This window comes from Podarcis pityusensis (assembly GCF_964106645.2).
Source record: "Podarcis pityusensis genome assembly, chromosome: 16".
NCBI classification, from domain to species: domain Eukaryota; kingdom Metazoa; phylum Chordata; class Lepidosauria; order Squamata; family Lacertidae; genus Podarcis; species Podarcis pityusensis.
In genome coordinates, this window is record NC_138041.1 from 11,520,142 (window position 1) to 11,547,724 (window position 27,583).

At 51.0% G+C, this 27,583-nt stretch overlaps 2 protein-coding genes across 3 annotated transcripts in view; both read left to right on the forward strand.

The window, feature by feature from the left end:
* Window positions 1-484: 484 nt before the first annotated feature.
* On the forward strand, window positions 485-8,213 carry INTS5 (integrator complex subunit 5). Its single transcript, XM_080984556.1, has 3 exons — window positions 485-554; window positions 2,110-2,536; window positions 3,730-8,213. The coding sequence occupies exons 2-3, from the start codon at window positions 2,349-2,351 to the stop codon at window positions 6,536-6,538; spliced, it is 2,997 nt and encodes a 998-aa protein (XP_080840682.1). The 5' UTR covers window positions 485-554; window positions 2,110-2,348; the 3' UTR covers window positions 6,539-8,213.
* Window positions 8,214-11,004: 2,791 nt separating this feature from the next.
* GANAB (glucosidase II alpha subunit) overlaps window positions 11,005-27,583 on the forward strand; it is a 33,414-nt gene continuing 16,835 nt past the window's right edge. Inside the window, exons 1-10 of one of the 2 annotated variants that reach the window (XM_080984557.1) lie at window positions 11,005-11,054; window positions 15,009-15,110; window positions 16,538-16,646; window positions 17,889-18,016; window positions 18,967-19,146; window positions 20,563-20,628; window positions 24,778-24,877; window positions 25,313-25,406; window positions 25,642-25,738; window positions 25,987-26,167. In XM_080984557.1, the coding sequence (XP_080840683.1) occupies window positions 11,029-11,054; window positions 15,009-15,110; window positions 16,538-16,646; window positions 17,889-18,016; window positions 18,967-19,146; window positions 20,563-20,628; window positions 24,778-24,877; window positions 25,313-25,406; window positions 25,642-25,738; window positions 25,987-26,167 (1,083 nt within the window). In that variant the 5' untranslated portion in view covers window positions 11,005-11,028. The remainder of the gene's footprint in view (window positions 11,055-15,008; window positions 15,111-16,537; window positions 16,647-17,888; window positions 18,017-18,966; window positions 19,147-20,562; window positions 20,629-24,777; window positions 24,878-25,312; window positions 25,407-25,641; window positions 25,739-25,986; window positions 26,168-27,583) is intronic. The other variant, XM_080984558.1, reaches the window with a different exon arrangement.

A 27,583-nucleotide genomic window follows, 5' to 3' on the forward strand; every position in this document is an offset into this window, starting at 1 on the left:
TGCTCTGGTTTGCCAGAAGCGGCTTAGTCATGCTGGCCACATGACCCAGAAGCTGTACGCCGGCTCCCTCGGCCAATAAAGCGAGATGAGCGCCGCAACCCCAGAGTCGGCCATGACTGGACCTAATGGTCAGGGGTCCCTTTACTGTTACCTTAGTTTAGAAAAGGAGGGAGTGTAGCAACTGTTTACCAAGTTGGGAGCTGCTTATGTGAATTGATTGCCACCAGCCCAAGTGCTGGCGCTTAGCTGACATATCAATAGAATGGAACCCCCTCAAATCACGGGAGTAAGTCCCTGTGTACTTGTACTGTGTGTCAAATAAAAAAACAACTGCAAAGGGGTCTTGCGGCACCTGAAAGGTTAACAGGGTAATGAATAATGCAACAGCGAGTGGGAGGGACCCGCGGCGGAGCGGCCGGCCGGCCGATTCGAGAAGCGAAGGGGCGGGCTCATGCCGCGGGGTCCAATAAGAAGCTTCGGTGGTGATAGCGCTCTGCGAGACGGGGGAGTCAAGCGGGATCCAAGATGGCGGCGGCGGCAGCAGTAGTAGGGAGGTGAGAGCGAGGCTCACTTGTGGGGTGGCGGCTATGCGGGGTAGGGCGTGGGGCGGAGGGCTGTTTTCAGAATGGCTTCCCTCCCTCCGCACCGAAGACCACCAACTCTTCATTCCTCCTGAATGACCCTTTAACTTCCGGGGCTCCCCTTCAGCCCCCGCTCCCTTCCCACAGTCGCCTTATTCCCGCCCTCCAACCCCACATGGTCTCCCCGCCCCCATTGTGCCTCCACGTCGCTTCTGGAATTGACCTCCTTCCCGCAGGGCGCCCCACAGGTGCGCGTGCTGCTCCTTGCCCCGCATCGCCAGCCCCTGCTCACCCACCCAGCCCATGGTCCCCGAATCCCTTGCAGGACCCCTTTCCATTTCTGCACCCCCCATAAGCCCCTTCTAAGGCTTGCAGACCCCTTACAGTGCAGCCACCTGCCTGCACGTCTGTCTACCTGTGCTGTGCGCACACGGTGCATTTAAAACACCCTGTGCAAAGAATCCTGGGAACTAATTTACCCTGGCAGGGATCTACAGTTCCCAGCGCCCTTAACCAACTGCACTTCTCTGGATTCTTAGAATCACAGAATTGTAGAGTTGGAAGGGACCCTGACAGTCATCTAGTTCCGCTCCTTGCAATTCAATTGGTCATCTAGTCCAACCTCTCCCCACCTCTCCCCTCTCTTTGGGGAGAGCCGTGTACTCTAAATGTATAGTGTGGATGTGATCCATCTCTGCAATTATTTTTTATTATGAGACAGGTAATCCAATATCTCCATTTGACAGACCGAGTTCAAGAGACACTAGCCCAGGACCCCCAAACAAATCCGTGGCTGCACGGTGATTTTGAATGCAGTTTCTGATGGGCATCTGCTTTAGACATGAGAACAGGATGTTGGACTAGATGGACCTTTGATCCAGCAGGACTTTTCATATGTTCATATGTTGTATTCCACTGGTCAGTCTAAAACAGGGTCCCTACCTCCCACTAGTAGGCGTTTCAGGATTCTAGGTGGCCGGTAGGGGGTTCTATGGCACAAGCTGAACCCTCCTTCCATCAAGCACTGGTGGGCGGCAAGGAAATTTTACCATCGAGAAAGATGCATTAGTGGGCGGTAGGTATAAAAAGGTTGACTACCCCTAGTCCAAAAGAAGTCATAATGACACCTTTCAAATTACAGGCCCAAAGCCAGGATGAAAAACTGCCCCCACACCTTTTGATTTTCAGAATTATTTTTAAGTAGTGTAAGTCAACGAAATGTATATTCCTACCCCATTTGTTTCCCCGTTTTTAGCTTGTAAGGCCCTTGAGGTCAGGGATCTGTTTTGTTACTTTGCCACCTGCTTTTTTCCCTTCCTGGTTAATTGATTACTGTACTTGGTCTTTTGTTTTCCCTTGTATTTGTACAGAAATCTGAAAGGACTGGTATAAAATGGGGGGGTGGAGGGTGATGCACTTTCATGATGATGATGATGATGATTAATGATAATACTAAAAACAGATCATGTAATTAAAAAAAACCTGTTGGGCTTTTAAGGTGCCACAAATTTTCTTCTTTTTTTAACAGGCGACGCATACACCTCAGTTTTGGCAGCTGCCCTGTAAAAGAAGCAAAATACCATTCTGACTGGCAATTGGCAAGTCAAGGCAATTGAGGAACGCTCCTCCGGCTAAAGCAAAGAGTGACACGGCGCTTGCCTTCCATGGGTGCCAAGCTTTATAACGGAAAGTGGAACGCTAATCTGAAGGGACGGCAGGCCTGCATGGAACTATTTTCCAAGGGGGCCCTTTCTGTGTGCTGTTTGTATGCTTCCCTCAACGCCGCTCAACCGCGTGCAGGCGCAGAAGGGAAGTAGGGGGGACAAAGGGACTGGTTCTTCTGCAGCTTTTCTCCCCCTGGGCGGTATGTCTGCTCTGTGCGATCCCCCAGGGGTGGCAGGGCATCCGGGGTCCACCCCCAGCCCCAAACCAGCAGCTGCTTCTCCATCGCTCAGGTACTGATTCTCTTACCTCTTCTCTCTCCTCCCTGCAAGGGACTAGGACACCCCCTTTACGCTGGCACCACCCAGTCCCTTCATCTTTGTACAGAGGGTGTGTAGATGGTCGCTTGCTCTGGTGGCTCTGGAAAGGAATAGTTACGCTTGTGACATTTTACAGAAGTCCCTGCCTCAAAGAGCATGCAGTCTAAAATCCGAAGAGAAGTGGTGGCAGGGAGGGTTAACACAGGGAAAGCATATGTACCATTTATGTGCATTTTGGGTGAAGTTGCGGCTACTATTGTGCACAGCAATGGGGGTTGGACTAGATGACCCTTGGGATCCCTTCCAACTCTGCAAGTTTATAAGGCCTGTTGGGAAATTCAGAAGTGACAGATAGGGTGCCTTGGGTTGGGAAGTAGGACTGGAGGCAGAGCATCTGCTTTGAGCGCAGAAAGTACTAGGTTCTGTACCCAGTATGATCTCCAGGCAGGGCTGGGAAGAACTGCCTGAAGCCCTGGAGCTACTGCCAGTCAGTGTAACCAGTACTGAGCTAGATGGAGAAAGGATCTGACTTGGTATAAGGGAGCTTCCTATGTTAACATGCTGGATCAGACTCAGGGCTAATAATTACAGAATAATTTTTGAAAGGAAGCTCTCACCACTGGACAACTTTCCCCTACCTGGTCATGTTTTTCTTGTGAAAAGACACATGCATAAAGTTCAGATATTTAGCAAATCACATTTTAAAGCAAATTTTAAAAATCATTAACACCAGCCATTGTTCTTAAAGTGGACTGGAGCTTATGAATTAAACAGAACACTTTTTCAAGCTGTATGGGGGGAGCAGGAATTGAAAAGGGAGAGAAAGGCCTCTGTGGGAACACATGGTGATTAACCTAGCTTCTGTTGTGAGATGGTAATAAAGTAAGCCAGGCATAGGCAAACTCGGCCCTCCAGATGTTTTGGGACTACAACTCCCATGATCCCTAGCTAACAGGACCAGTGGTCAGGGATGATTGGAATTGTAGTCTCAAAACATCTGGAGGACTGAGTTTGCCTATGCCTGGAGTAAGCCCTTGCAAGCAAATTAAGGCCCCACCTGCACTACACATTTAAAGCAGTATCATACCACTTTAAAACAGTCTTGTTTAGGAACGTTGACCGAGGATTGATGCTATGTTTCCTTCTTTTTCCTTTGCCTCCTGTAGTTCGCAAGAGCTGGCCCAGGAAATCAAGGCCTTCCTTAGTGGTGTAGACCCTTTGCACGGCAACAAACTCACCCTGAAGGAGCATGCCCGATGCGCCATCTTGCTCCTGCGCAGTCTGCCACCTGCTCGCAGCGCCGTCCTGGACCACCTCCGGGGTGTCTTTGATGAGTATGTGTGCACCTACTTGCTGGACCTGGAGAGCAGCGAGGGTGGGCTGGGCTCCATCCGCTCCCAGGGTCCCAACCTGGACGACGTGGTGCAAGAGATCCAGGCCGTGCTGTCCGAGTTCGTCCGCATGAACCCCAAGGCGTGGGCAGGCTTGGTCTCGGCCTGGTCCATCGACCTGATGGGACAGCTGAGCAGCAAGTATGCTGGCCGGCATGGCGTGCCCCACGCCAGCAGCCTCAACGAGCTGCTGCAGCTGTGGATGTCCTGCAAGGCGACTCGGACGCTGATGGAGATCTACACGCAGTGCCTCTCCTCCATGATCAGCACCTGCCCGGACGCTTGCGTGGATGCCCTGCTGGACACCTCGGTCCAGCACTCTCCGCACTTTGACTGGGTGGTGGCCCACATCGGCTCATCCTTCCCCAACACGATCATCAACCGCGTGCTCTCCTGCGGGCTGAAGGACTTCTGCATGCACGGCACGGCCTCGGCTGACCTCCTCCTCTTCCCTAGCGCCACAGCGGCAGACAAGAGGGTCCCCAAGATCGCCTCGGTGGTGGGCATCCTGGGCCACTTGGCCTCCCGCCACTCTGAGAGCATCAAGCAGGAGCTGCTAAGGATGTTCCATGGGAGCCTGGGCCCCACACGGGACCAGCAGCAGAAGGCTACCGTGCCCTTCTTGCTCCAGCTGGCCGTCATGTCTCCCACTCTGCTGGGCACCATCTCGGCCGAGCTGGTGGACTCCCTCAAGCCAGGCGTGCTCAACCAGCTGCACCAGCACTTCGCCTCGCTCCCTCGGGAGGATCTGGAGAACATGGTCAGCATCGTGGTGCACCTCATCTGCCAGACGTCGGGAGGAGCTTACCGCACCCTGCAGTTCCTCATCAACACAGCCATGCCGGCTTCTGTCATCACCACCCCGGGCCTGGCCGTCCACGACAGCGTGCGGGAGGCTTGCGACCGTGTCATCCAGCTGCTGCTGCTCAACCTCCAGAAACTGGTGTACAACCGGGGCTCGGCCAGCTTGGCGGAGGCCCCTCCGCGGCCGGTGCCTTTCCTGGACGAGCTGAAGGGCCACGTGCGGGAGCTGTGCGTGGAGACGCTGCGGCTGGAGAGGAAGCGGTTCCTCTGGCAGCACCAGCTGCTGGTCCTCCTCTCCGTCTACTGCACCCCCAGCTGTGCCAGCGAGGCCCTCTTCTTTTTGCTGACGCTGGCCAAGAGCCAGGAGGAGCTCAGCCTGGCCACTCAGCTCCACGCCGTGCTCAGCTCTTGCATGAGCGACCTGCTGCCGGCCACCGTGAAGAAGTGCGTGTGCCAGATCCACGCTGGCGGCCTCTCGGAGCAGCACATGGCTCAGCTCTTCCAGAACCTGGCCTTGATCATGCAGAGGGAGAGCGAGGGCCCCGCCTCCATGGGCCACCAGCTGGGTGAGGCTGTCGCGGCGCACCTCTATGACTTCGGGCAGCTCCTGCTACACTGCAACCCGGAGGTGGCCCAGGTGGCGGCCTTGTTGCTCTCCGTCTGCCCCATGCCAAAGGCCATCCGGCCGGCTCACCTCCTTTTCCTCATCCGCTCGGCCGTCCACCACTTCTTCCTGGTGCTGCGCTGCAAGTGCCCCACGGGCATCAGCTACGGAAGCCGCCTCCTCTGCTGCCTCAGCGGGGCTTCGCCCACCGCTGGCAAGGCCATACTTCAGTACCTGGTGGAGGGGGCCCTGCACCCAGGGAACGCCGAGCTCTTTGGTGGGCTGCCTGAGCCTCCTGCAGTCGGGAACGACCCTGCCGCCCTGGAAGGCACCAAGGTCTCCCTGCTGGATATCAACCGGCGATTTATGGCCGCGGTGAACTTCTCGGGGAGTGTGTGGTCTGTGTTCCATGCCGGCGTGATTGGGAGGGGCCTGAAGCCGCCCCACGCCCCCTACCAACGAGAGCCGGAGGAGGTCTCCCACAACGTCCAGACCTTCCTGGGGTTGCTGCTGCGGTGCTGCGGGGCTGAGCCCTGTGGCCTGGAGCCCTCCCAGCACGCTGCCGTCAGCCCCGAGGCAGCGAAGACGGTGGCGGTGGTTCTGGTGGAGACCGTCTGCCCTGACATCACCAACAGCGAGTTGGCGTGGCCTCCGGAGGAGCACACCCGCAACACAGTGGAGCGGGACATCCAGATCGGGAGGGCTTTCCGTGACAACCCCCTGCTCTTCCAGCTGCTTAGCCTGGTGGCGGCGGGGAGGCCGGCCCTCTGTTACTGCTCGGTGCTTCTCCGCGGCCTCTTGGCGACTCTGATGGCGCACTGGGAGGCTTCGCGGGAGAATGACACCACCAGCTCCCCCTGGCACCTGCAGGCCTCCTGCGCCCTGGTGGCCTGCATGGGTGAGGGCCACCTCCTCCCGCCCGTGCTCAGCAACATGCATGAGATTTTTGACCAGCTGGCGCCCTTTGAGGTCCACCTCTTGCTCCTCAGCGTCTGGGACTACATGCGCGACAACAGCCCGCTGCCGCAGAAGTTCACTTTCAACGCTGGCACGGGACTCTTCTTCCGGGACTTCAGCAGAGACACCGACATTGGCAAATACCTTTGTGTTCTGCACAGCGTCCTGCATAAAAACATTGACCGGCTGGGGCTGCTCTCGGGGCGCTTCCAGATCTAGCGCCCCTTTTGGTGCTTTTGCCCTGTGGGATTGGTCATCCTGCCTGCCACTGTCAGGGGAGGGAACATCCTGCCTTCCTGCCTTTTTAAAACTCTGCTTTTGATTGTAAGCAAAGGGAAAACTGTCATATGACTTGTCCTGGTGTGCAGCAGTTGGGGGTTGTCATGAGAAAGAAGGAACAGAAGGTCCTTCTTTCCCAGGCCTCATCTGTATTCTCAGCTTCGATGTGATGCCACCCCAGCTGGTGTTGGCAGCTTGGTTTGCAGAAGGACCTACGAAGTGTGAGCTGAAAATGCAGTTGTATGTCATGAGATGTTGCTTCAAAAACACAACATGCAGCAAGTAGAGAAGTTGCCAGGATGACCTGGCACTTGAGAGGGTCAGAGGCCTCGGTTAAAGCCAGATGGTACCAGTATGGACACAGTCTTGTGTACTCTGCTGTGTGCCATGTGATATGGCTGTCAGTGTCAGTTGACATAGCCATATCCAGGTAGCCTGAGGGGAGAATGCCTGAAGCTTTTGCATTTCTCTATCTTGTTTTTCCAGATCTGTTAGCTCACTTCCTATGGTCATATATGGCTGGTTTCTCAATGTCTTGCTATGATCTGGAAATCTGTTAAGAATCCCACAGAAGTTACAATCACTGAGCAGGTACACATTCCTAAATGCACAAGAATGGGGAGGGGACAAGGAGGGAAAATTTGGTGAATAAATTCTGGTACAAACCACCCCTCCCCGCAAAAAGACCCAAACCTATTTCACCGTAATAAAGGACAACTAGATTAATAATCAACTTACTGGGCTGCTCAGTTGGTGAGTGGGTATAAGAATGTGCAAATATTTCTAGTTACACAGAGCTGGTGAAATGTTGCCCTCCTGAAGAGCTCTGCATAACCTGAAAGACTTTCATGTTTCTGGGTTATGCAGAACTCTTCTGTGGGCCCAAAATGCAAATGCTTCAACATGAGCAGGGCCCAGTCAGTACTGCCTTGCTTGACGTGAGAGTGTTTCCCCCAGACTGCTTCACTAAAGTAATGATTTGGGCAGGTGAAGCCATTTGCCTGTTTGGCTGCTTCTTAGAGTGGCTCTGAGCTGGCCATTGATTGCCACCCCCTCCTACAATTCCTGGTGATGGGGGTTTGCCACATGGGGTTGTAGCCAGCTAAGTCCTATTCATTGAAACTTTGATTTCAGTGGGCCTTCTCTGAGTAGCACTTGGATACAACACTTTGCATAAACAGATGTGGCCAGCTTATCCTACAAAACTGAGGGCTTTTTTCCAGAAGGTTTCTGATGCTGTTGTGTGGGAACAACTGACCATAGTGCCAGAACTTAGCTAAACTTATCCGTGCGTACTTGAGCACTGATCTATATAGCCAGTCCAAAGAGAGATGTCCCCCTATTGGTACCAGAGCTCCGCTTGTGTGTGACAAGAGTCCTGCTTGACCTCCTTGTGCCTAAATGCCGTCTGGGCAATTGCTACTTTCCTTTTCAGGGACGATTCAAGTGCTAGAAAGAGGTCATGTGTAGCACGGGGTTCTTGCTGTCAAGTCATTTTCAGCAGGGCTGGAGAGTTGCTGGCCTTTCTGCTTTTGCATCATCACAGCCCTGTTGGGTGGTTTTTGTGGGAGGTGATGGGTTAAACCATTTTCTAAATAATAAAGTGAAGAAGGAACTTCTGTCCCTTTGCTTTTTTCAGTTAGAGACAGAGGGTTAAGAGAGTTTCCATCTGGATTGCGAAATAAGCAGTTGCAACAATGTGATTGAGCAAATTTCAATTTCTTTTTAAAAAACGGAAAAGGAGCTTATATGACTCTGCAGCTGGCTTGGCATACAAAGAGCAGCTCACACAGCACTGGCACTTTGTCCAGAAACAGTGTTACTGCAAATTCTTTTTAATTTGTAAAAAAATAATCATAATAATTAAATGACAAATTCCAGCCAATGAAAGAACACCAGCGGCCTTCCACCTGGGGTTGCTCAGGGGTTTAGGAAGCCAAGGAAGCCAATTTTGTGATCTGCGGTTAGAATCAGTGCTGTTTCAAAAGGTTCAGTCTGCCATCTTGATTTAAAAAACCTGTCCAAACACAGAGAAAAACTTGTTCCTTGATCTCAGGAAGCATTGTGCAAAATTTGGTTATGGTATTTTAAGAAGTGTTCAAAATGCAGAGTGAGCCAGCAGTAAATCACACTCTGCAAGTTGGAGTTAACTCTTTATTAGCAAAAACACAATCGGCACAGGAGTGTCAGGCCTAATGAGCGACTCATCTCCAGTAGATCTTGCCTCCATGAAGCAGTTGCTGAGACTAAAGGTCCCCGCCTCCCCACAGCTGCCTACGTCCCCTCCTTTCCAGGGTTTTCCCCAAGCAATTGGCGATGGCGACTGCGCGTCGCCAATCCTTTCTCCACCCTTTTCATGCGTCTTCTGGTTCTGGGAGGCAGGGAGGAGAGCTTGCAGCAGGAGTGGGAGACACCCTTGACCTCTCTCCTCCCACCCTCCTGCTTCAGCTTCTGCCTCTGATTCCAGACTTCTCTCTGACACAGACGCTCCAGCTCACTAGGCCCTATTACCTCTTCGGCTTCTGACACCTCCTCTTCCCAGTCTTCTCCTTTGGACTACTACTCATTGTTATCCCACCACCACTCCCCAAGTTCTGAGCCTTCTCCCCTTGGTGCTTCTCCATCTGGTTTCTTCTGCCATTCCTTTGTGTCCAACCAATCCATAACAACAAAGAACTGTCCAAAATATGTAGTAGATATACATATATACATACAAGAACCCTGCTGCATCAGGCCATTGTCTCATCGAAGTCCAGCCTCCTGTTCACACTGACCGATCAGATGCCTCGCAGGTGGACAGAGTGCTGTTGTGCTCATGTCCTGCTTTCAGGTTCTCCACAGGCTTCTGGTTGGCCACTGAGAGAACAGGATGCTGGACTAGATGGGTCAATGGCCTGATCCAGTGGGCGTGTCTTACTTTCTTAAGACATTCTTACCCAGGGATGTGTTGCTCTCCAAGTGTCATTGGGCTCTAGCTCTCATCAGCCCCAGGGAGCACAGGCAACAGGGAAGTTGCAGTTCATGAGCACCTGGAAGGCCACAAGGTCACCTCAACTCTAATCACTACACCACACTGCCTTTCTTGATAGCTTAGAATTCAGTGTGGCTTTTACCATGTCAAACTTATTGGCAGCAGCTCTGTAGGGTTTAATTCAGGGTAAATTCTTAGCCTTACATGGAGACACTAATGACTGAATTTTTGGGACCTTCTGCATGCGAAGCAGGTGTTCTGCTGTTGAGCTACGGCCCTCTTGCCATCACCAGCTACCTGATCCTGTTAACTGACGACTGGTGCCATATCCACACTGTACATTTAAGCCACATGGCTTCCCTTGAATAATAATGGGAACTCTAGTTTAAGGGTGCTGGGAATTGTAGCTCCTAAGGGTAAACTGCAGCTTCCAGGGTTCGGGGGCGGAGAAGCCACGACTGTTAAAGGGGTAAGTTTTTAGCTTTAAAAAATTTTATTTGACTAAATCATTCGAAGAGAGATGTGTGTTGGAATAAAAGAGGATATATACAGCCCCAAATGAAGAGTGTAGTATTAAGCCCTCAAAAGAAAAATAGCTCCGTTGGGTTTGGGGCATTGCGGTGAGGGACAGCTGGCTTCGCGGTTTTGGCTAGATCAGGGGTCTGCAACCCGCGGCTCCGGAGCCGCATGTGGCTCTTTTACACCTTTGCCGCGGCTCCGGGGCGGATACTAGCGAGGGGAGGAGGCGCATTGTGTGCCCCGACACTCCCCACTGTGGCGGGCGCTGTACTGGCTGTGACGCCGCATGGGGGCGGTGCGTGCGTTAGTCACGCAGCGTCCCAACGTCACCTTCCCGCCCGCTGTCAGATTGGAGGGCAGCGGCGCGCATGCTTTAAATGTCGCAATGGTTTTGCGGCTCCCAGGTTTTTTTCCCTTCGGAAACGGGTCCAAGTGGCTCTTTTTGTCTTAAAGGTTGCAGCCCCCTGGGCTAGATGAACACGCATCCTACTGCGCACTTTCTAAGATTTCAGAAAGGGGCCAGGACCAGTCCAAGACTCCTTTCTCAGAATCAGATCCCTGACGTTCATTCCCCCAGAACGGGACCCAGGCGTTCGAATTTCCTATCTCACAATAGGATCCAGGCACCGAAGCTTCGTGTCATCATGATTTCCCAGAATGGGACCCAGGCGTCCGAGCACTGCCTGCCCCCATCCCCCGCTCCCGGGAAACGTGCCTTTGCCGCCGTGCCTTAGCAGCATCCGGTGTACGCACGCGCCGGGAAAGCCCGCTCATGAATAATGCAACAGCGGGTGGGCGGGACCCGCGGCGGAGCGGCCGGCCGGGCGATTCGAGAAGCGAAGGGGCGGGCTCATGCCGCGGGATCCAATAAAAAGCCTCGGTGGGGACGGGGTGGGGCTGATAACCCTCGGCGGGAGGGGGGAGTGAAGCGGGATCCAAGATGGCGGCGGCGGCAGCAGTAGGGAGGTGAGAGCGAGGCTCACTTGTGGGGTGGCGGCTATGCGGGGTAGGGCGTGGGGCGGAGGGCTGTTTTCAGAATGGCTTCCCTCCCTCCGCACCGAAGACCACCAACTCTTCATTCCTCCTGAATGACCCTTTAACTTCCGGGGCTCCCCTTCAGCCCCCGCTCCCTTCCCACAGTCGCCTTATTCCCGCCCTCCAACCCCACATGGTCTCCCCGCCCCCATTGTGCCTCCACGTCACTTCTGGAATTGACCTCCTTCCCGCAGGGCGCCCCACAGGTGCGCGTGCTGCTCCTTGCCCCGCATCGCCAGCCCCTGCTCACCCACCCAGCCCATGGTCCCCGAATCCCTTGCAGGACCCCTTTCCATTTCTGCACCCCCCATAAGCCCCTTCTAAGGCTTGCAGACCCCTTACAGTGCAGCCACCTGCCTGCACGTCTGTCTACCTGTGCTGTGCGCACACGGTGCATTTAAAACACCCTGTGCAAAGAATCCTGGGAACTAATTTACCCTGTCAGGGATCTACAGTTCCCAGCGCCCTTAACCAACTGCACTTCCCTGGATATTTTGCGGTGTAGCTAGGCCTCCCAATGTATGGTGTGGGTGCGACCTTTCTCTCATTCATCTCCACAATTATTTTTTATTATGAAGCAGATAATCCAATATTTCCCTTCTGGCAGACCGAGTTCAGGGGACCCTAGTCCAAAACCACCTAAGCAAAACCAAGGCTGGGCTTTGATTTCAAACTTAGTTTGCAAGATTCCTCTAGGGATCTGGTTTGGATGTGGGAACAGGATCTTGGACTAGATGGGCCTTTGACTTGATCCAGCTGTCCTTTGTAGCCCATTGGCTAGTCCGCCGTGCTCTGTACCAGTTATTAAGAAGAACAGCACTGACCCATTTTGCTTGTTGACCATTTCATTTTCATTTACTTTTATTTTGTATGTTCTTGAGGACTGGAAACTTTCTTCTGCTGAGATTTACAGAAAACTATGAAAATGATTTGTACTGTGGACTGTGCTCTGCACAGTTGCGAACACTGATCTGCACATTTTTGCATAGCCATCGGTCTCTGCTGTAGAGCATCTGTTTGGAGATGCCACTGGCAGTCAGTGTCAAGAACGCTGGGCTAGATGGACCATTGTGCCAACTCAGTACAAAGCAGCTTCCTATGTACCTGTGCTGTGTTCACAGCTCAGTGGTAGAACATCTGCTTTGCATGCAGAAGGTCCCAGGTTCAGTCCGCAAAATCTTTAGATAGAGCTGGAAGAGACCCCAGCCTAAAACCCTGGAGAGCTGTTGCCAGTCAGCTTAGACAAGACTGAGCTAGGCAGACCAATAGTCTGATTCTATATAATATGGTTTCCTATGTTCCCTAATACCCATCCCAGTTGTAGTTCTTGTGAGTGAACCATGGCATGGTTGTGATGATTTCCCTTAGTTTTGTTCTTGTTCTGTGCTTCAAAATACTTTTCAAAATAATGTGAACCACCAAAAAGGACAGATCCTTGCCTCAAGAAACTATGTTTCGAAAAAGATGAGTAACCAAAAAATAAAGGGGCAGTTTTTCTTTTTATCTTTTTACTGAAACTTCCTTCAGAACTTAGTGCTTTTGCATGTGAGGTCTTGGCCAGCCCAGGGTGCTGATCCTGCTATTAGCACATGGCTCCTGCATTTGAGCCTTTGATCACTCAGATGCAGCATGTGTGGAAACAGGCACTGACCTTCACACCAGCAGTGGAGAGCTCTGTTTGCCCTTTGCACTCTCCCTGTGCCCATAGTTTTGTCTCTAGAAGCTGCTTCCTGATCACTGAATACACAGCAGATGGCTGGATCACATCTTGGCATTCCTGCTATGAATGAGTCTGTTCTTCGAGAACAGGTGTTGGCAGATTTTACAGTTGCATCTACTCTATACATTGAAAGCACTCTCATGCCCTTTTAATAATCATGACTCCCTGTTTCCCGCTCAAGAATCCTGGGAACTGTAGTTTGTTAAGGGTGCTGAGAATTGTTGGGAGAACCTTCAAGAGCTATGATCCTCTACATCCTTAACAAAACACAGAATTCTTTGGGGAAGCCTTGATTGCTCAAGTGGTATAGAAACACTGTTCTTATTATGTATTAACATACCCATTTATTTATTAAAGTGTTTATAGACTGCATTTTCAAAAAATTTATAGCAGGTTGGTATACAGTGTACAAAATTACATTAAGAGACATAAAAACATCAGTAAGAATATCAGCAGATATTCATTGGCAAAAAGAAATCCACATTGCAAAGGCCTGTCTGAATAACAGTTTTTTGGAGATACATGAAAGGAGGCGGAGATGATTCCTGCCAATCCTTCACTGGCAGGAAGTTTCACAGAGCAGGGGTCACCGAAACCCAGGGTTATGGGGGACCACGAGAAGCACCCCATTGCAGGATGCCAGTGCTGAGGCAGGGCTTTCAACGTGTTGTGGATGTGAGCAAGGGCCGTTTAGGCGGAATCCCACTCTGGTGTTTTTACTAAGGCCCCAAGCTCCACCATTCAGAGACAGGTATAGTGGCTGGAGAAGAGAAGGAAGCGCCTCATGAGCCAGAAATGGGGATAATGTGCGTGTACAAGTACAAATCCCCTTGAATGAGCTGCATATGTGGAATTCTAACTGCCTAATTTTGAGAGAGAGAAAAGCTTTTTCTTGTTGCTGTTGTTAAATAATTAGGAGCCAGAACCCCTTGTTGATGTTCTGCCAATGCTGATTTGTGTGTGAGTGCATTTTTGCATGCCTGCCCAGACATATAATTTGGTTACCTACATTTTACTCTTTTATTCTGCGTTTTAATCATAATGGTTTTGTGCATTTCTAATTGGTTAGTAGATTTCAGCTGTTGTTTATCTATAGTTTTAGTTGTACACCATGTAAAGAGGTTTGTAAAAAATATGTGATTTATAAATCTCCTGCATCAAAAAAAAAAAGCATGTTGTGTAGATCAGGCACATGTTTAGTGCTCTACAGATCCTAGCTTCGATCCCCAGTACATCTAGGTCAGGCTGGCAAAGCCTGTTGTCTGAGACCCTGGAGAAATGATGCCAGTGTAGACAGCAGTGAGCTAGATGGAGCAATGGTCTGCTTTGGTGTAAAGCGGTTTTCTGTGTTCCTATCTGGTGATCTTTCTTTTCGTCATTACTACACTACAGATGAGATAAGGCAATCCAGAAGCCATCTTTCAGTTGAGAGCTTGCACAGGAGCTGTGTTTTTTAAACACTGTGGGGAAGGGCTGTAGTTCCGTGGTAGACTATCCGCTTTGCATGCAGATGGTCTCAGCAGTCCTGATTACCCCCCACCAAAGGATGTTGTTTAATGCTAGAGTATGATTCTCTTAATGTCAGAGCCAAGGGTTTGAGCCACACATTGGGCAAAAGATTCCTGCATTGCTGGGGTTGTACTTGATGACCCTCATGGTCCCTTCCAACTCTACAGTTCTATGACTCCATTATTCTGTCTATCTTCTGGAGACCATTCCCATTCTCGTTTCCCTTTTTCATTGAAGCAGTTGAGCAGCCTGTGTCAGTGGGATCTTAGCTTTGAAAAGGCATTCTGTGTCTGTGCTGCTTGGGTTAGGCTAGTGTAGGAATTCCAGATGGCATCTGGGCCTTAAACATCCCTTTTGAGCACAATCCAAGTAGTTGTAGGATGAACCTTGTTGGTTAATGCTAGCTGGCCTGGAGCAGGCACCTTGAGTGAGACCCTGGTTCATCTAGCTCAGTATTGTCTGCACTTACTGGCAGCAGCACTCCAGGGTTTCAGGCAGGGAGTCTGCCCTACCTCTGCCTGGAGATAAATCCGGGGCCGTTTACATCAAAACGCACTTGCTGTCTCTGTGAGCCAGCAGCCCTCAAGTACAACTGGTGGTGGGGAGTCTGCAAGTTAACAATGTGTTGCATAGAGAAATGTCTTCCTTCTCAATAGACTCGAGATGGCAGCTCTTGCTTGGTTAGCTCTTTCCCTGGCTGTTGTCACTGCTGTGGACAGAAGCAACTTCAAGACATGCGACCAGAGCTCTTTTTGCAAGTAAGTTGGGTGTCTTATCTCTGCTGTCAGAGGAGGACTCTCGAGTGGGGAGAGCGTTGCTGTTGCACTCAGGTCCTGCTTGCGGTCTTCCCTTACTGTTTGACCAGTACAGTGGTACCTCTGGATGCGAATGGGATCCGTTCTGGAGCCCCATTCGCATCCTGAAGCGGACGCAACCCGTGCGTGCGCGGGTCGCAATTCGCCGCTTCCGTGCATGTGCGTGACATCATTTTGAGCGTCTGCGCAAGCGGCGAAACCTGGAAGTAACGCTTTCCGTTACTTCCGGGTCACCGCAGAGCGCAACACGAAAACGCTCAACCTGAAGCATATTTAACCCGAGGTATAAGAACAGGATACAGGACCAGGTAGGCCTCCGGCCTGATCCAGGAGGCTCTTATTGTCTTACAATACAGTGGTGCCCCGCAAGACGAATGCCTCGCAAGACGGAAAACCCGCTAGACGAAAGGGTTTTCCGTTTTGGAGGTGCTTCGCAAAACGAATTTCCTATGGGCTTGCTTCGCAAGACGAAAATGTCTTGCGAGTTCCTGCGGGGTTTTTTTCCTCCCCCCCCCTTTTTCCCAAGCCGCTAAGCCGCTTATCAGCTGATCGCTAAGCCGCTTAACAGCTGATCCGCTAAGCCGCTTAACAGCTGATCCGCTAAGCCGCTTAACAGCTGATCCGTTAAGCCACTAAGCCGCTTATCAGCTGATCCGCTAAGTCGCTTAACAGCTGATCGCTAAGCCGCTTATCAGCTGATCCACTAAGCCGCTTATCAGCTGATCCGCTAAGCCCGCTAAGCCGCTAATAGCGCTAATCCACTAAACCGCTAATGGGCTTGCTTCGCAAGACGAAAAAACCGCAAGACGAAGAGACTCGCGGAACGGATTCTTTTCGTCTTGCGAGGCACCACTGTAAAAGCATCAGCCAGCCACTGGTAGCCTTAATTCTGACTCTCCCCACCAGCCAGAGTGTGCCTCTGAACAGCAGTTCCTGGAAATCATTTACTGTTGTCGTCAACAGGCTTCCCACCGAGGTATCTGGCTGACCAGTGGAAACAGGATGCTGGACTTGATGAGCAGTGCTTGTCTGATGTTCTTGTTCTTTATTTCTTCATTGTATTGCTCCAAAGGAGCCCAGAGTGAAAAATAGCAGCATTAAAACAATATTAATAAAAGCAGCTTATAAACATTTTTTTTTTAAGAAAAAAGTTTAAATGTTTGCCCTGGCTGAGGAAAAAGGGCTGGCACTCATTTCCTCAACAGGATTCCTGTTCCCTGAGGAAGGGCTGCGGTCCTTTCCCTGTGCCGTGAAGTTTCCTCTTGTGGCTACGAGTACAGAAACAAACAAGCTTCCTAAAATGGGAGGGGGAGATAGTAAAAAGTGGCCCTGATCATTTGCCTCCAGTAACCATGGTTTCCTCTCCCTAGGCGCCAGAGGAACGTGGAAGCTGGGAGTTCACCCTACAGAGCGCTGTTGGAGTCGTTGCAGCTCAGCCAGGATTCCATGAAGATCCAGCTCATCAATGAAGCAAACAAGGTGAATTGATGAGTTGAAACCCCAGGTAGCCAGGGTGGTGTAGTGGTTAGAGTGTTGGACTAGGACCTGGGAAATCGGGGTTCAAATCCCCACTCAGTCATGAAGCTCTATGGGTGACCTTGGGCCAGTCACATTATCTTGACCTACCTCACAGGGTCCTTGTAGGGATTAACTGAGGAATGGGATGAACCATGCACTCTTTGGAGAAAAAGGTAGGATATAAATGCAGTAAATAAGCTCTTCTGCTTACCTGCTTAAGAAAGCAGAAGCGGCCAGCCAGATGGAGATGTCAGTCACCAACCTGGCGTCCGGGGATCTCCATGTGGTCGTGATGGGACCCATGTAATTTGCAAAACACGCCTGGTACCTAGCTAATTTTGAACACTGGTTGGAGGGCATCTGCAAGAGAGACCTTGGATAACTGCTGCCCTGGAGGAGAGAGTGCTTGACTACAGTGCCAAATTTATGACCTGGTATAAGGGGACGCGGGTGGCGCTGTGGGTTAAACCACAGAGCCTAGGACTTGCCGATCAGAAGGTTGGTGGTTCGAATCCCTGCGACGGGGTGAGCTCCCATTGCTTAGTCCCTGCTCCTGCCAACCTAGCAGTTCGAAAGCACGTCAAAGTGCAAGTAGATAACTAGGTACCGCTCCGGTGGGAATGTAAACGGTGTTTCCGTGTGCTGCTCTGGTTCGCCAGAAGCGGCTTAGTCATGCTGGCCACATGACCCGGAAGCTGTCTGCGGACAAACGCCGGCTCCCTCGGCCAATAAAGCGAGATGAGCGCTGCAACCCAGAGTCGATCATGACTGGACTGGTCAGGGGTCCCTTTACCTTTTTATAAGGCAGATATCCTACGTCTGTGTAGCTCAGTGGAAGAACAGATGGCTGGTGTAGAGAAGCTCACAATTTCAATCCCCCTCAGCTCTTCACTAAAAACAACCTCAATTTGCAAGGCTGGAAAGGCCCTTATCTGAATTTTTGGAGAGCGCTGCCAGCCAAACAGGCCACGCTTGTAAACATACATGTATCAGGCAGCAGTCTCGGCTTTGGGGCTGGAGCCTCAGTGTAAAACAGGAACAGGGAACCTGGGGGCCCTCCATATGTCATTGGACTCCATCAGCCCCAGCCAGCATGGCCAGCACTCAGGTACAATGGGAACTGTACTCCAGCAACATCTGGAGGGCCACAGATGCTCCCACCTCTGGAAAAAGACAGGACTTGACCCTGCTCTCTGCCTCCAGGTCCCTCTCCTCCTCGAGCTCTACGGCTTGAAAGGGAACATGACCCGGATCCGGATCAATGAGTTGAACCCGCTCAAGCCCCGCTATGAGGTACCAGATGTGTTAGTCCAGGACCCGCCCACTACCAGGTACGCAGATGGAGGGTCATTTATGCATCCTAGCTCACCGTGGGTTGTGAGGAGAAGGCACAGCAGTTTAGTGTAGGGGCAGGGAACCTCAGGCCCAGGGTGGGATGGGGAATTTGCGTTTGTTGCCCCACCCACTTTCCCCCTCAAGCCCCACCCACCACTTGCATGGGGCCTCCAGAAGGTTATGTCACACTTGTAAAGGTTCCCTGCTTTAAAGGGAACCCTTTCCCCTGGGGTGGGGGAGCAAAACAGCATCTGCCCTTCCTTTCCTCGCGGGAAGATCCAGCAAGATCTTGTCGGGCCCTGATTGATTCTCACCACAAAGTAGCAGCAGTCTATAGTAGGGCTGGGTGATAACTGGTTTTCAACATCGCGATATATCACCAGCTAAGCATCGCGATATACTGATATGTCACAATGTCAGAAATAAGGATGGAGCTATGTAGAGGCATTGGTTGGCTTTACGGTTTTTCTCACATCATGATTATTGCATAGCAAAAAATATTTGCTATGCGAATCACACATATCATGATTTGTGGTGCATTGCTAGGTCAAAGATCACGTTATGAACTTAAAACTGGGTTTGGACGATACATCAATATATCGCCCAGCCCTAGCCTATAGAATAGCGCCCAGGATCTCGCATGTTCGAGATCCTGTTCGAGATAAGAGCTGTTCGACAGTGGAATTTGCTGCCAAGGAGTGTGGTGGAGTCTCCTCCTTTGGAGGTCTTTAAGCAGAGGCTTGACAACCATATGTCAGGAGTGCTCTCATGGTGTTTCCTGCTTGGCAGGGGGTTGGACTCGATGGCCCTTGTGGTCTCTTCCAACTCTATGATTCTATGTAGCCATGAGGATATCTTCCTGCCCTCCCTTTGGACACTTCCCTTTCTTCATGCCACCCGCTCTGTTCTTTCCCCTTAATCCTCCCACCCCCGCCTCCCACCAAAGATTATCTGTCACAGGCCGGGACGATAACAGCGTGGAGCTGTCCCTGGGCGAGGGGAACCACAAGCTGATTCTGACGGCCAAGCCCTTCCGCATGGACTTGCTGGAAGGGCGGGAGCTGGTGCTGAGCGTCAACTCCCGGGGGCTGCTTGTCTTTGAGCACCTGCGGCAGCGGAAGGACTCGTGAGTACTGGGGCCGTCGGCACAGGGGAGAGGGAGGGGAATGCTGTTCCTGGCTTCTAGGCAGCTTCTGTCTTCCTCAAACGAAAAAGCTCAAGCAAGCAAACAAGGGAAAGGGGATCTGTCAACGGACAAGATTGGGGTGTACCTGACAGGTGGGAGCCTGCTGCTTTCAAGTCTTCTAGGGAAAGCGGCTGACCTGGGGAAATGGGGTGTAGAAAGGAGAGGTCGACCTCCTCTTCCAATTCACATCCTTTCCCTCCCTATGGGTCTACCCTTCCCATTCCAGAATGGGTTGGGAAAGATATTTGGTATGAGGCAGGAGTCCTGATTTGTGGAAAGCAGGGACGGCCTGTTTCATAGAATAATAATTTGTAGAGTTGGGCGGGACCCAAAGAGTCATTTAGTCCCACCCCTCTGCAATAACCCTTTTAGCTGCAGTCCGCACCCTTTTAGCTGCAGTCCGCTTTTTCCTCCAGCAGGAGCAAGGGGTGCTCCCAGTGAGCTATGTAAGTGCTTCACAGGTGTCTGTAAAAGGGGCCTGTGCCAGAAGCCTTTCTGGATGTGTTTTTAACCCTGCTTTCTCATTGGGAAGTGCCACCAGGCAAGACCTGGTAAGAAGATGGGGCTCTGTGGTGCTTTTCATCTCCAGCCTCCCACCAGCGGGGGCCACTGTAGTGATGTCTCAACCTCCATTCGGGGCTGGGCGAGCGAGCAAAGGCCTCTTTGTATGGGTTTCACACCCTCTCTTTGGGACACAAGGCCAGAAGTTTCTATCATCCAGGATGTTGGAGAAGAGGGAGGGGTATAGCTTAGGTCAGCCTTCCCGACCTGGTGCTCTCTGGGTGGTGCTGGACTATGGCTCCCACCAGGCACAGCCCAGTGGTCAGTGGTGATGGGAATTGTAGTCCAGCAACATCTGGGTGAGCTGTGCTGCAGTGAGATCCCGGAGGCTGAACTACGTCATCTCCAAGATCTCTTCCAGCCCTGTGATTCATTCTCTCGAGCGAGAGCATGTCACAAGCACATCTCTTCAAGCAGGGCTAGGAAACCTGCTTCCTCTGCTGTTGGGACTCCAAATCCCATCAGCCTCAGCTGGCCTGGCTGGGTCTGATGGGAACTGAAGTTCAAAGTGTCTGGAGGACACCAGGTTGGGGGAAGACTGTGCTAGGGAAAGCAGCAGGCTTTCTGTACAAGGGGTGGCAAGGGGGTCTCTGTTTACCCACCCTCCCCCCTTTTCCCTACCCTGCTCCCCAGCCCCGGTTGTCCTGGAGGGGAGAGCCAGGGCCATTTTCAGGGGTGGTTGGGGGGCTGGCTGGAGGGATGTGTCTCTACGTCTCTGGGATTCCTTGCACTGACTCTCGTTGTGTTTTCTGTTTTTGTTGGTTTGTGCCTCCCCCTCCCGCTCGGCCCCCCCAGTTTCTCGGATAAAGTTAGTAGCACGGTCGTTAGCATTTGGGATAGGATCAAGAACCTTTTCTCTAGGTAAATCTGCAGCTTCTGCTACTGTTTCTAAAACCTTCCCCACCCACCCCTGCCGCCGCCTAGACAGTGGCTCTGCCATTCCCTGCCCACCTTTACCTGTGCCGTATTTGGGAATCCCTGTGGTTAGTTGCTGCCCTCTCAAATCCTTGAGGGGTGTGCGGCAGCCTTTAGCTTTGTTTCCAAGGTGTGCATGAACGCATTTGACTGTCCCGATTCCCACAAACCTTGCCTTGAGTAAGTTCATGAAGTTGAATTCATTGCAACTCATTGCAACTCAGTGCTGTGCTGGCAGCAGCCAAATCAAAGTGTCCTTGTTAAAAATAAAAGTAAAAAGTCTGGGTGTGATCTAGCCAGAGTTAAGTCGTTTTACTTTCAACATAGTAAAGTTGAAACCCAATGCTTAGGTTTATTCTGTTTTTCCTGAAGTTATATTATTATCATTGTTGTTACCACCCCATCAGTGTACATGGCATCTTAACAGCAGTACATAGGGAGGTGTGGGCAAGCTATGGCTTTCCAGATGTTGCTGAACTACAACTCCCATCATTACTGACTTGCTAGGGCTGATGGGAGTTGCAGTTGAGCAACATCTGGAAGGCCAAAGTCCCCCCACTCCTGACATAGGCATCCTAAAATCTTTAGACAGTGGAGAATTACAGCAAAGGGTTTGGGCAAAATCCTGGGTTTTGGTTAGGAATGAGTTCTGGGAGGATGAGCCAATAGCCTTGGGGTGAATAATAATAATAATAATAATAATAATAATAATAATAATGGGGTTTTGAACGGGATTTGAATAAAAAGGAAGAGGAAGCTGTCCTACCTCCAGCTCAGTATTGTCTACACCAGCTGGCAGCAATTCTCCAGGGTTTCAGGCAGGGGACATTCCCAGCCCTAACTGGAGATGCTGGGGACTGAACCTGGCACCTTCCGCATGCCAGGCAGATGCTCTGCCACTGAGCTATGGCCCTTGCTCACAAATACCCATGCTCAGAGAGATGAAGTTCTAGGCATAAAGGCATCAAAGCATGCTTCACTTTGACTGGATCATGTCCTTTTGTCCTTGCCGCCTATGATTTCCAACTCTGTCCCAGGGTGTTAAGTAATTTTCCCGACTCTTTCACACATTTTGTTTGCTTGCTCTTTAAGAAGAAACACAAAGGTAGTGTGCAAATGAGGCAAATAGATTACCAGATATGATACAAATGCATACCAAAGAAATATTGTGGCACCTTAAAGCAGGGGTGGAGAACATCAGTGGCCTTCCTAATGGTGCTGGACTACTACTCCCATTTCCCTCGATCATTGACCATGCTGACTGGGGGCTGGTGGGAGTTGGAGTCCAACAGCATCTGGAGGGCCACAGGTTGCCCACCCCTCCTTAAAGCCTTACGCCAGTGTTTCCCAAACCTGGGTCTCCAGTTGTTTTTGGCCTACAACTCCCATCACCCCTAGCTTTCAGGACCAGTGCTCAGGAATGATGGGGATTGTAGTTCAAAAACAGCTGGAGACCCAAGTTTGGGAATCGCTGGCTTACATGCTTATTGTGGCACAGTTTCATGTCTTGAGTCCGCAAAAACATCTGCCGTGATAAAAGCCTAATATTCAGAGATAAACGTGTCCCTAAATTCAGTGAAGTTTACTCCCAGGTAAGTGAGTATGGGATTGTAGCCTAAATTTATTAGTCTGTTGTTGAGACTCTAGCTCAGCTAGCATGGCCACCAATCAGGAATAATGGGAGTTGTAGTCCAGCAATCTCTGGAGGGAGCCTCATTGTCTGCCACTGCTTAAAGGTCCTGCAGTATTCTTCTCTTTGTACATCATGCAGTTAAAGGTTTTAAGAGTGCCATAGCTGGTTGCCACGTCTTTAGAGTACGCTGGGTGGCAACGCTGGGCAGTGGTGGAGACCCTGTGGCCCTCCAGTTGTTGTTAGACTCCAACTCCCATCAGCCCTAGCCACCATGGCCAATTGTTAGGGATGCTGGGAGTTGTAGTTCAACAATGTTCTCATGCTCCATCAGCCCCAGGCAGCATAGTCAATGGTCAGGGGCGATGGGAGCTGTACTCTAGCAGCATTCGGTGGGCAAAAGGTTCCTCATGTCTGGTTTACTGCCATGTAATGTGTGGAGAAAGTATTGCGATCGTATCCGCAATTTGCAGGCTGTGATAAGCCTAAGAGACCAGCCTTGATGTCAGATCCAACTTTCTGATATGTTTCTTATGGTCTCGCAAAAAAAGCAAAGAAAACAAATGAAGTGAAATTCCCGAATGTTTGTCTTTTGAAGCAACGTGTGCCAGTGTAGGAGACCAAGACCCATTTTGCCACTCATTGCGTATAATGCATTTCCAGTTGCAGAAATGTTGGACTTTTTATTGCCTCTTTTGGTTATTCTCCGTGCTGGTTGGTATCGGGAGGTTGCTGCTAATAGAAATTGTTTCATATTGGAGAGGGAGCTCACGCTTTTAAGTCCTTGCCAGAAGGACATGCTGATGGGCTGCTTGCTGCTGTCTCCTTTCTCTATTTCCGTGTAGACCATGTTTAGTCCTAGGTGAGAGCTTGCGTACTTCCAAACCCATGGCCCTGTAGGATTTCCTTTAAACTCACACACTGTGCATCAGGGGTGTTATGTATGGCTTGGTGACAGCAATCCAATTCATGAGAAGAGTCTTCCTTAGATGTTTTTCTCCCTTAAAAAGTACATAGAGTTGAAACTGGAAGTTGGAAGAAAGAGGTCCTGTTTCAGCTCCATGTGCTTTTTTAAGTCTTAGATTAATTCTGCTATATGTGACTTTTACCCAGATCTCTCGGAAAAACAAGGTCTGTGCGTGTGTGCTTTTCTCTTTCTGTCTTGTGGGGGGCAGCGGGGAGAGATCCAGCTGAGGGGAGAGAGAAGTGGCCGGTGGAAGACCCTCACTCAAAATTCCAAATGTGCCCCCAGACATTAAAAAGTTGATGTGCCCAAGTCTGAGGGGAACCATTGGCCTTCTAGATGCTGCTGGACAACAAATCCCATCGTCCCTGACCATTGGACCACAGTGGGTGGGCCACAGATTCTCAAGCCTAAGTGAAGACCTACACACACACACACACACACACACACGCACGTAGCGCGCAGTTCCACTCTCTCTGAGAAGTGAGTGTAGTTTTCCAAATTTTGCAGCACCTTGGAATGCATTCCATACTGCTTACCTGCCCAGGGGGACCCCTTGGCACATCTGCTGATGAACCCACATGCATTTCAGAGGACATCTGAGTGAGCAAGCGCTCTGATTGTTCAAGGAGCCAACTGTGCTTGTTTAGGGTGCCATCTTGTTTATGTGTTATCTAGCTGTTGCCCCACGCAAACCAAGTGTGCCGAGAACACATGCAGTATTCCTCTTCTCTGTTCTTTATGGGGTAAGGATAGTAATTCCTGGGGCAGCCGCTCCACTGTAAGACCTCTGAGGCCACAACCCCAGGCACACTTGCATCTTGAAGTGCAAACTCACTGGACACCACAGGGCTTGCTTCTGAACTGACATGCATTAGACCTGCCTGGTTTAGTTGTTTGGCCGTCTGGGTTTTCATCAGCTGCTTGTTAGATGTGCAGATGAAGAAATAACATCTCTAATGAGAAAACCACCCTTGCAAATAAGCCTAGAGCAGGCGTAGGCAAACTCGGGGGCCCCCAGATGTTTTGGGACTACAACTCCCTTCATCCCTAGCTAACAGGACCAGTGGTCAGGGATGGTGGGAATTGTAGTTTCAAAACATCTGGAGGGCCGAGTTTGCCTGTGCCTGACCTAAAGGCACAACTGCAACACCCCCTTCTTCTTTAGGTGCAGGACGAAAAGTGGCCAGTCCAGAATGGGATTGGCAACCATTTCCAAGAGCCCAGTGGATTTGGAGCTGAGGGAACCAGAGCCTGGTTTGCACTGTCCTCTGCCCCACAGCTGCCCACACTTCCCCTTCCCCTGCTAACTGGCTGGGCTGTGAATTGGTGTGTGCTGTGCTGCTTGTAGTGGACTAATGGTTCCAGCATTTCATTTGGGCTAGGACAAAGTTGGGATTTTGGTTTCCTTTTCCTTTCAAGCTGCCTGGATGGGGTCATGGGGTAGGTGGGGATTCTAGGGCTGAGCCTTCCTTTCTCCCCCTCCCTTATTTTCTTCCAGAGAACCACCAAAGGAACCCGCGTCAGAAGGGGAGGGGGCTGCTGAAGCCTCGGATGCCCCTTCGTCAGCGGAACAGGAGTCTACAGAGAAAACCGAGCAGGTGAGCACAAGGTGGGAAAGGTGTTCACCTGCAGTAGCAGTGAGGAACCTATGGGCCTCCTGGTGATGGGGGGGGGGGGGGCTCCAACACAAAGCCCCAGCAACCATGGCCAAAGGGTGATGGGAGCTGTGCTCACCGACATCAGATTCTTCACCCCTGCTCTGCAGGGAATAAGGGAGCTGAATTCTGAACCATAATGATTGTGAAGTGAACAAGTCATGCCAAACCATGGTTTTTAATGAAGTGAATGAGCCTCTTGGGCTCACTCACTCTTCCCCCAGCGCTGCTTGGAGGAAATCAGAAGCTTCCAGTTCCAGTTTTGCTTAACCACGTTGGATTCCAAGACTGAGAAGCGGTTAACAATAACTGTGGTTTGCGTGTGAAGCACATCGACTTGAAATGGTGGCTTGAATTTCCTTTGTGTTGTTCTCGCAGGGTGAGGAAGCACCCAAAGGGGCTAGTGAGACAGAAGAAGAGCCAGGATCTTGGGAGGAAACATTCAAGACACACACAGACAGCAAGCCCAATGGTAAAGTCCTGTTAAGGAAGGCAATCCCAGAAACATTTTGTTACTGCCCACTTGGGTTAACGGACCATGGTTTCAGATCCTGGTTTAGCAGCCTCTTGCAAACCATGGTTTGTTGCCAGTGCTGCCAAACCCTGCTTTGGTATTGAAGTGTAAGACACCTTAATGCTGCTCCACTTGCCTTCTTCCTAGCCCCCCCCCCCTCTTTCTCACACACTCTCTCTCTCTCTTTCTGCAGGTCCAACATCCGTGGGGCTAGATTTTTCGTTCCCGGGTGTGGAGAACGTGTATGGGATCCCAGAACATGCAGACTACCTCCGGTTGCGAACCACTGAGTAAGCCTGGGGCCTGACAGTGTTAATAGCAATGGTGGTGGGATTCCCTGCACACGCCACCCCCCTCCCGATGGAGCTTAAGCAGTTGCAGGAGGGTTATATATGTGTGCCCTAGAGATTGGGGGGGTTGATGGTGTGCTGATTTCCTAGGCACCCCAAATGGTGTCACGAGTATCAGGGAGGCAGCCGCTCCATTGGATTCTCCCTGCATTTCCCCCTACTGTTTCTAATTGCCAAATCCTTGGCAGGGGAGGGGACCCATACCGCCTCTATAACCTGGATGTCTTCCAATACGAACTTTATAACCCCATGGCTCTCTATGGCTCTGTTCCTGTCCTGCTGGCCCATAATCCCCAGCGCACTCTGGGCATCTTCTGGCTCAACGCGGCAGAGACTTGGGTGGACGTCACCTCCAATACAGCAGGCAAGGTACTGTTCCTCCAAGGGCGCGTCACCCCTTTTACTCCTTGTGTAAAACATGTTTCCATTCCTGTGTTGCAGGGAGTTGGACTAGATGACCCTCGCGGTACCTTCCAACTCTACAGTTCTATAATTCTAGGACAAGGAAAAGGCTATATTTTTCCTCCACTGCGGCCGCAGTATTCCGCCGAATATCAATTGCTCGGAATCACAGATGGGGAGAGTGATTGTCACGCAGACTTGCAGGCTTCCCAGTGATCTACATCTGTTTGGCCACTATGAGAACAGGGATGCTGGACAAGATGGGCCTTTGGCCTGGTCCAGCAGGACTCCTCTTATGTCTTCCCTAGCTGAGACACATCACGCGCACCTGTATGAGACCCAAAGCAAATTGAGGTCTATTGACTTATTCCTCATCCAGCTATAATGCAAACTATAGGCCACATCTGCACTATACATTCAAAGCACTGTGATACCCCTTTGGCGGTCCCGGCTTCCCCCAAAGAATCCTGGGAACTGTAGTTTGCTAAGGGTGCCGAGAGTTGCTAGAAGACCCCTGTTCCCCTCACAGAGCTGTAGTGTAATTCCCAAAGTTCCCAGGGAAGATGGATTGATTGTTAAACCAATCTGGGAACTGTAGCTCTGTGAGGGGAATAGAAGTCTCCTAACAACTCTCTGCTCCCTTTACCAGTTCCCAGGATTATTTGGGGGAAGCCGTAACAGTTAAAGTGGTATCGTAGTGCTTTGAATGACTAGTGCGGATGTGGCCATAGTTTCTTCTTCAGTTTCTTCTTCCATTATTAGTTGGTCTTTTCCACTTGGCTTCAGAACTGGCATCTCTATAGTGAGAGGAGCCTCTCCCAGTTTCAGTCCTGCTGGCTTCAAAGGAACAGAGCTGGCAGCTCTTAATCTATCACCCGTGCAATGTCCACAATAGCTAGCTACGACGGACATTTCATTTGCCTCCCTGCCCATGTGTATTTCGGTGGCAGCTGAAAAGGGGATGAAGCGCAACACCTTTGGCAATCTTCCCCCTGCTGCTGGTGGCTTGAAAGCGATCCTTATTGGAAGAGTGGCCATTTTGCATCCTTCAAAACACAGAACTGAAATCTGTGTGTAAGCTCCCCTGGCAAAGTGACTTTTATCAAGCACACACATACACACCCATTCTGATTACCTACAATACTCGGATGTCAAGTGCACTTGGCTCTCCCAGACTCAGGAAGGAGGGGGCAGGCAGGTGGATGCCAGGGGCTGACCTGGTTCAGGTTGTCATGGCAAAGTGGCCTGCTGCAAAAGAGGAAGACAAGGCATTGCATGAAAGCTTGTTCATGTAAAGCCAAACTATGGTTTGTTATTCCACCTGAGCTGATTGAATAGTTTGTCACCAGAGCCGTCTTTCCCATAGGGCTTAGTGGTGTGTTG

Bases quoted from the DNA above. Each gene is read 5' to 3' on its own strand.
- INTS5 (XM_080984556.1), top strand. From the start codon at position 2,349: ATGCTTCCCTCAACGCCGCTCAACCGCGTGCAGGCGCAGAAGGGAAGT. The intron at 2,537-3,729 runs GTACTGATTCTC...TGCCTCCTGTAG, and splicing joins GCTGCTTCTCCATCGCTCAG to TTCGCAAGAGCTGGCCCAGG.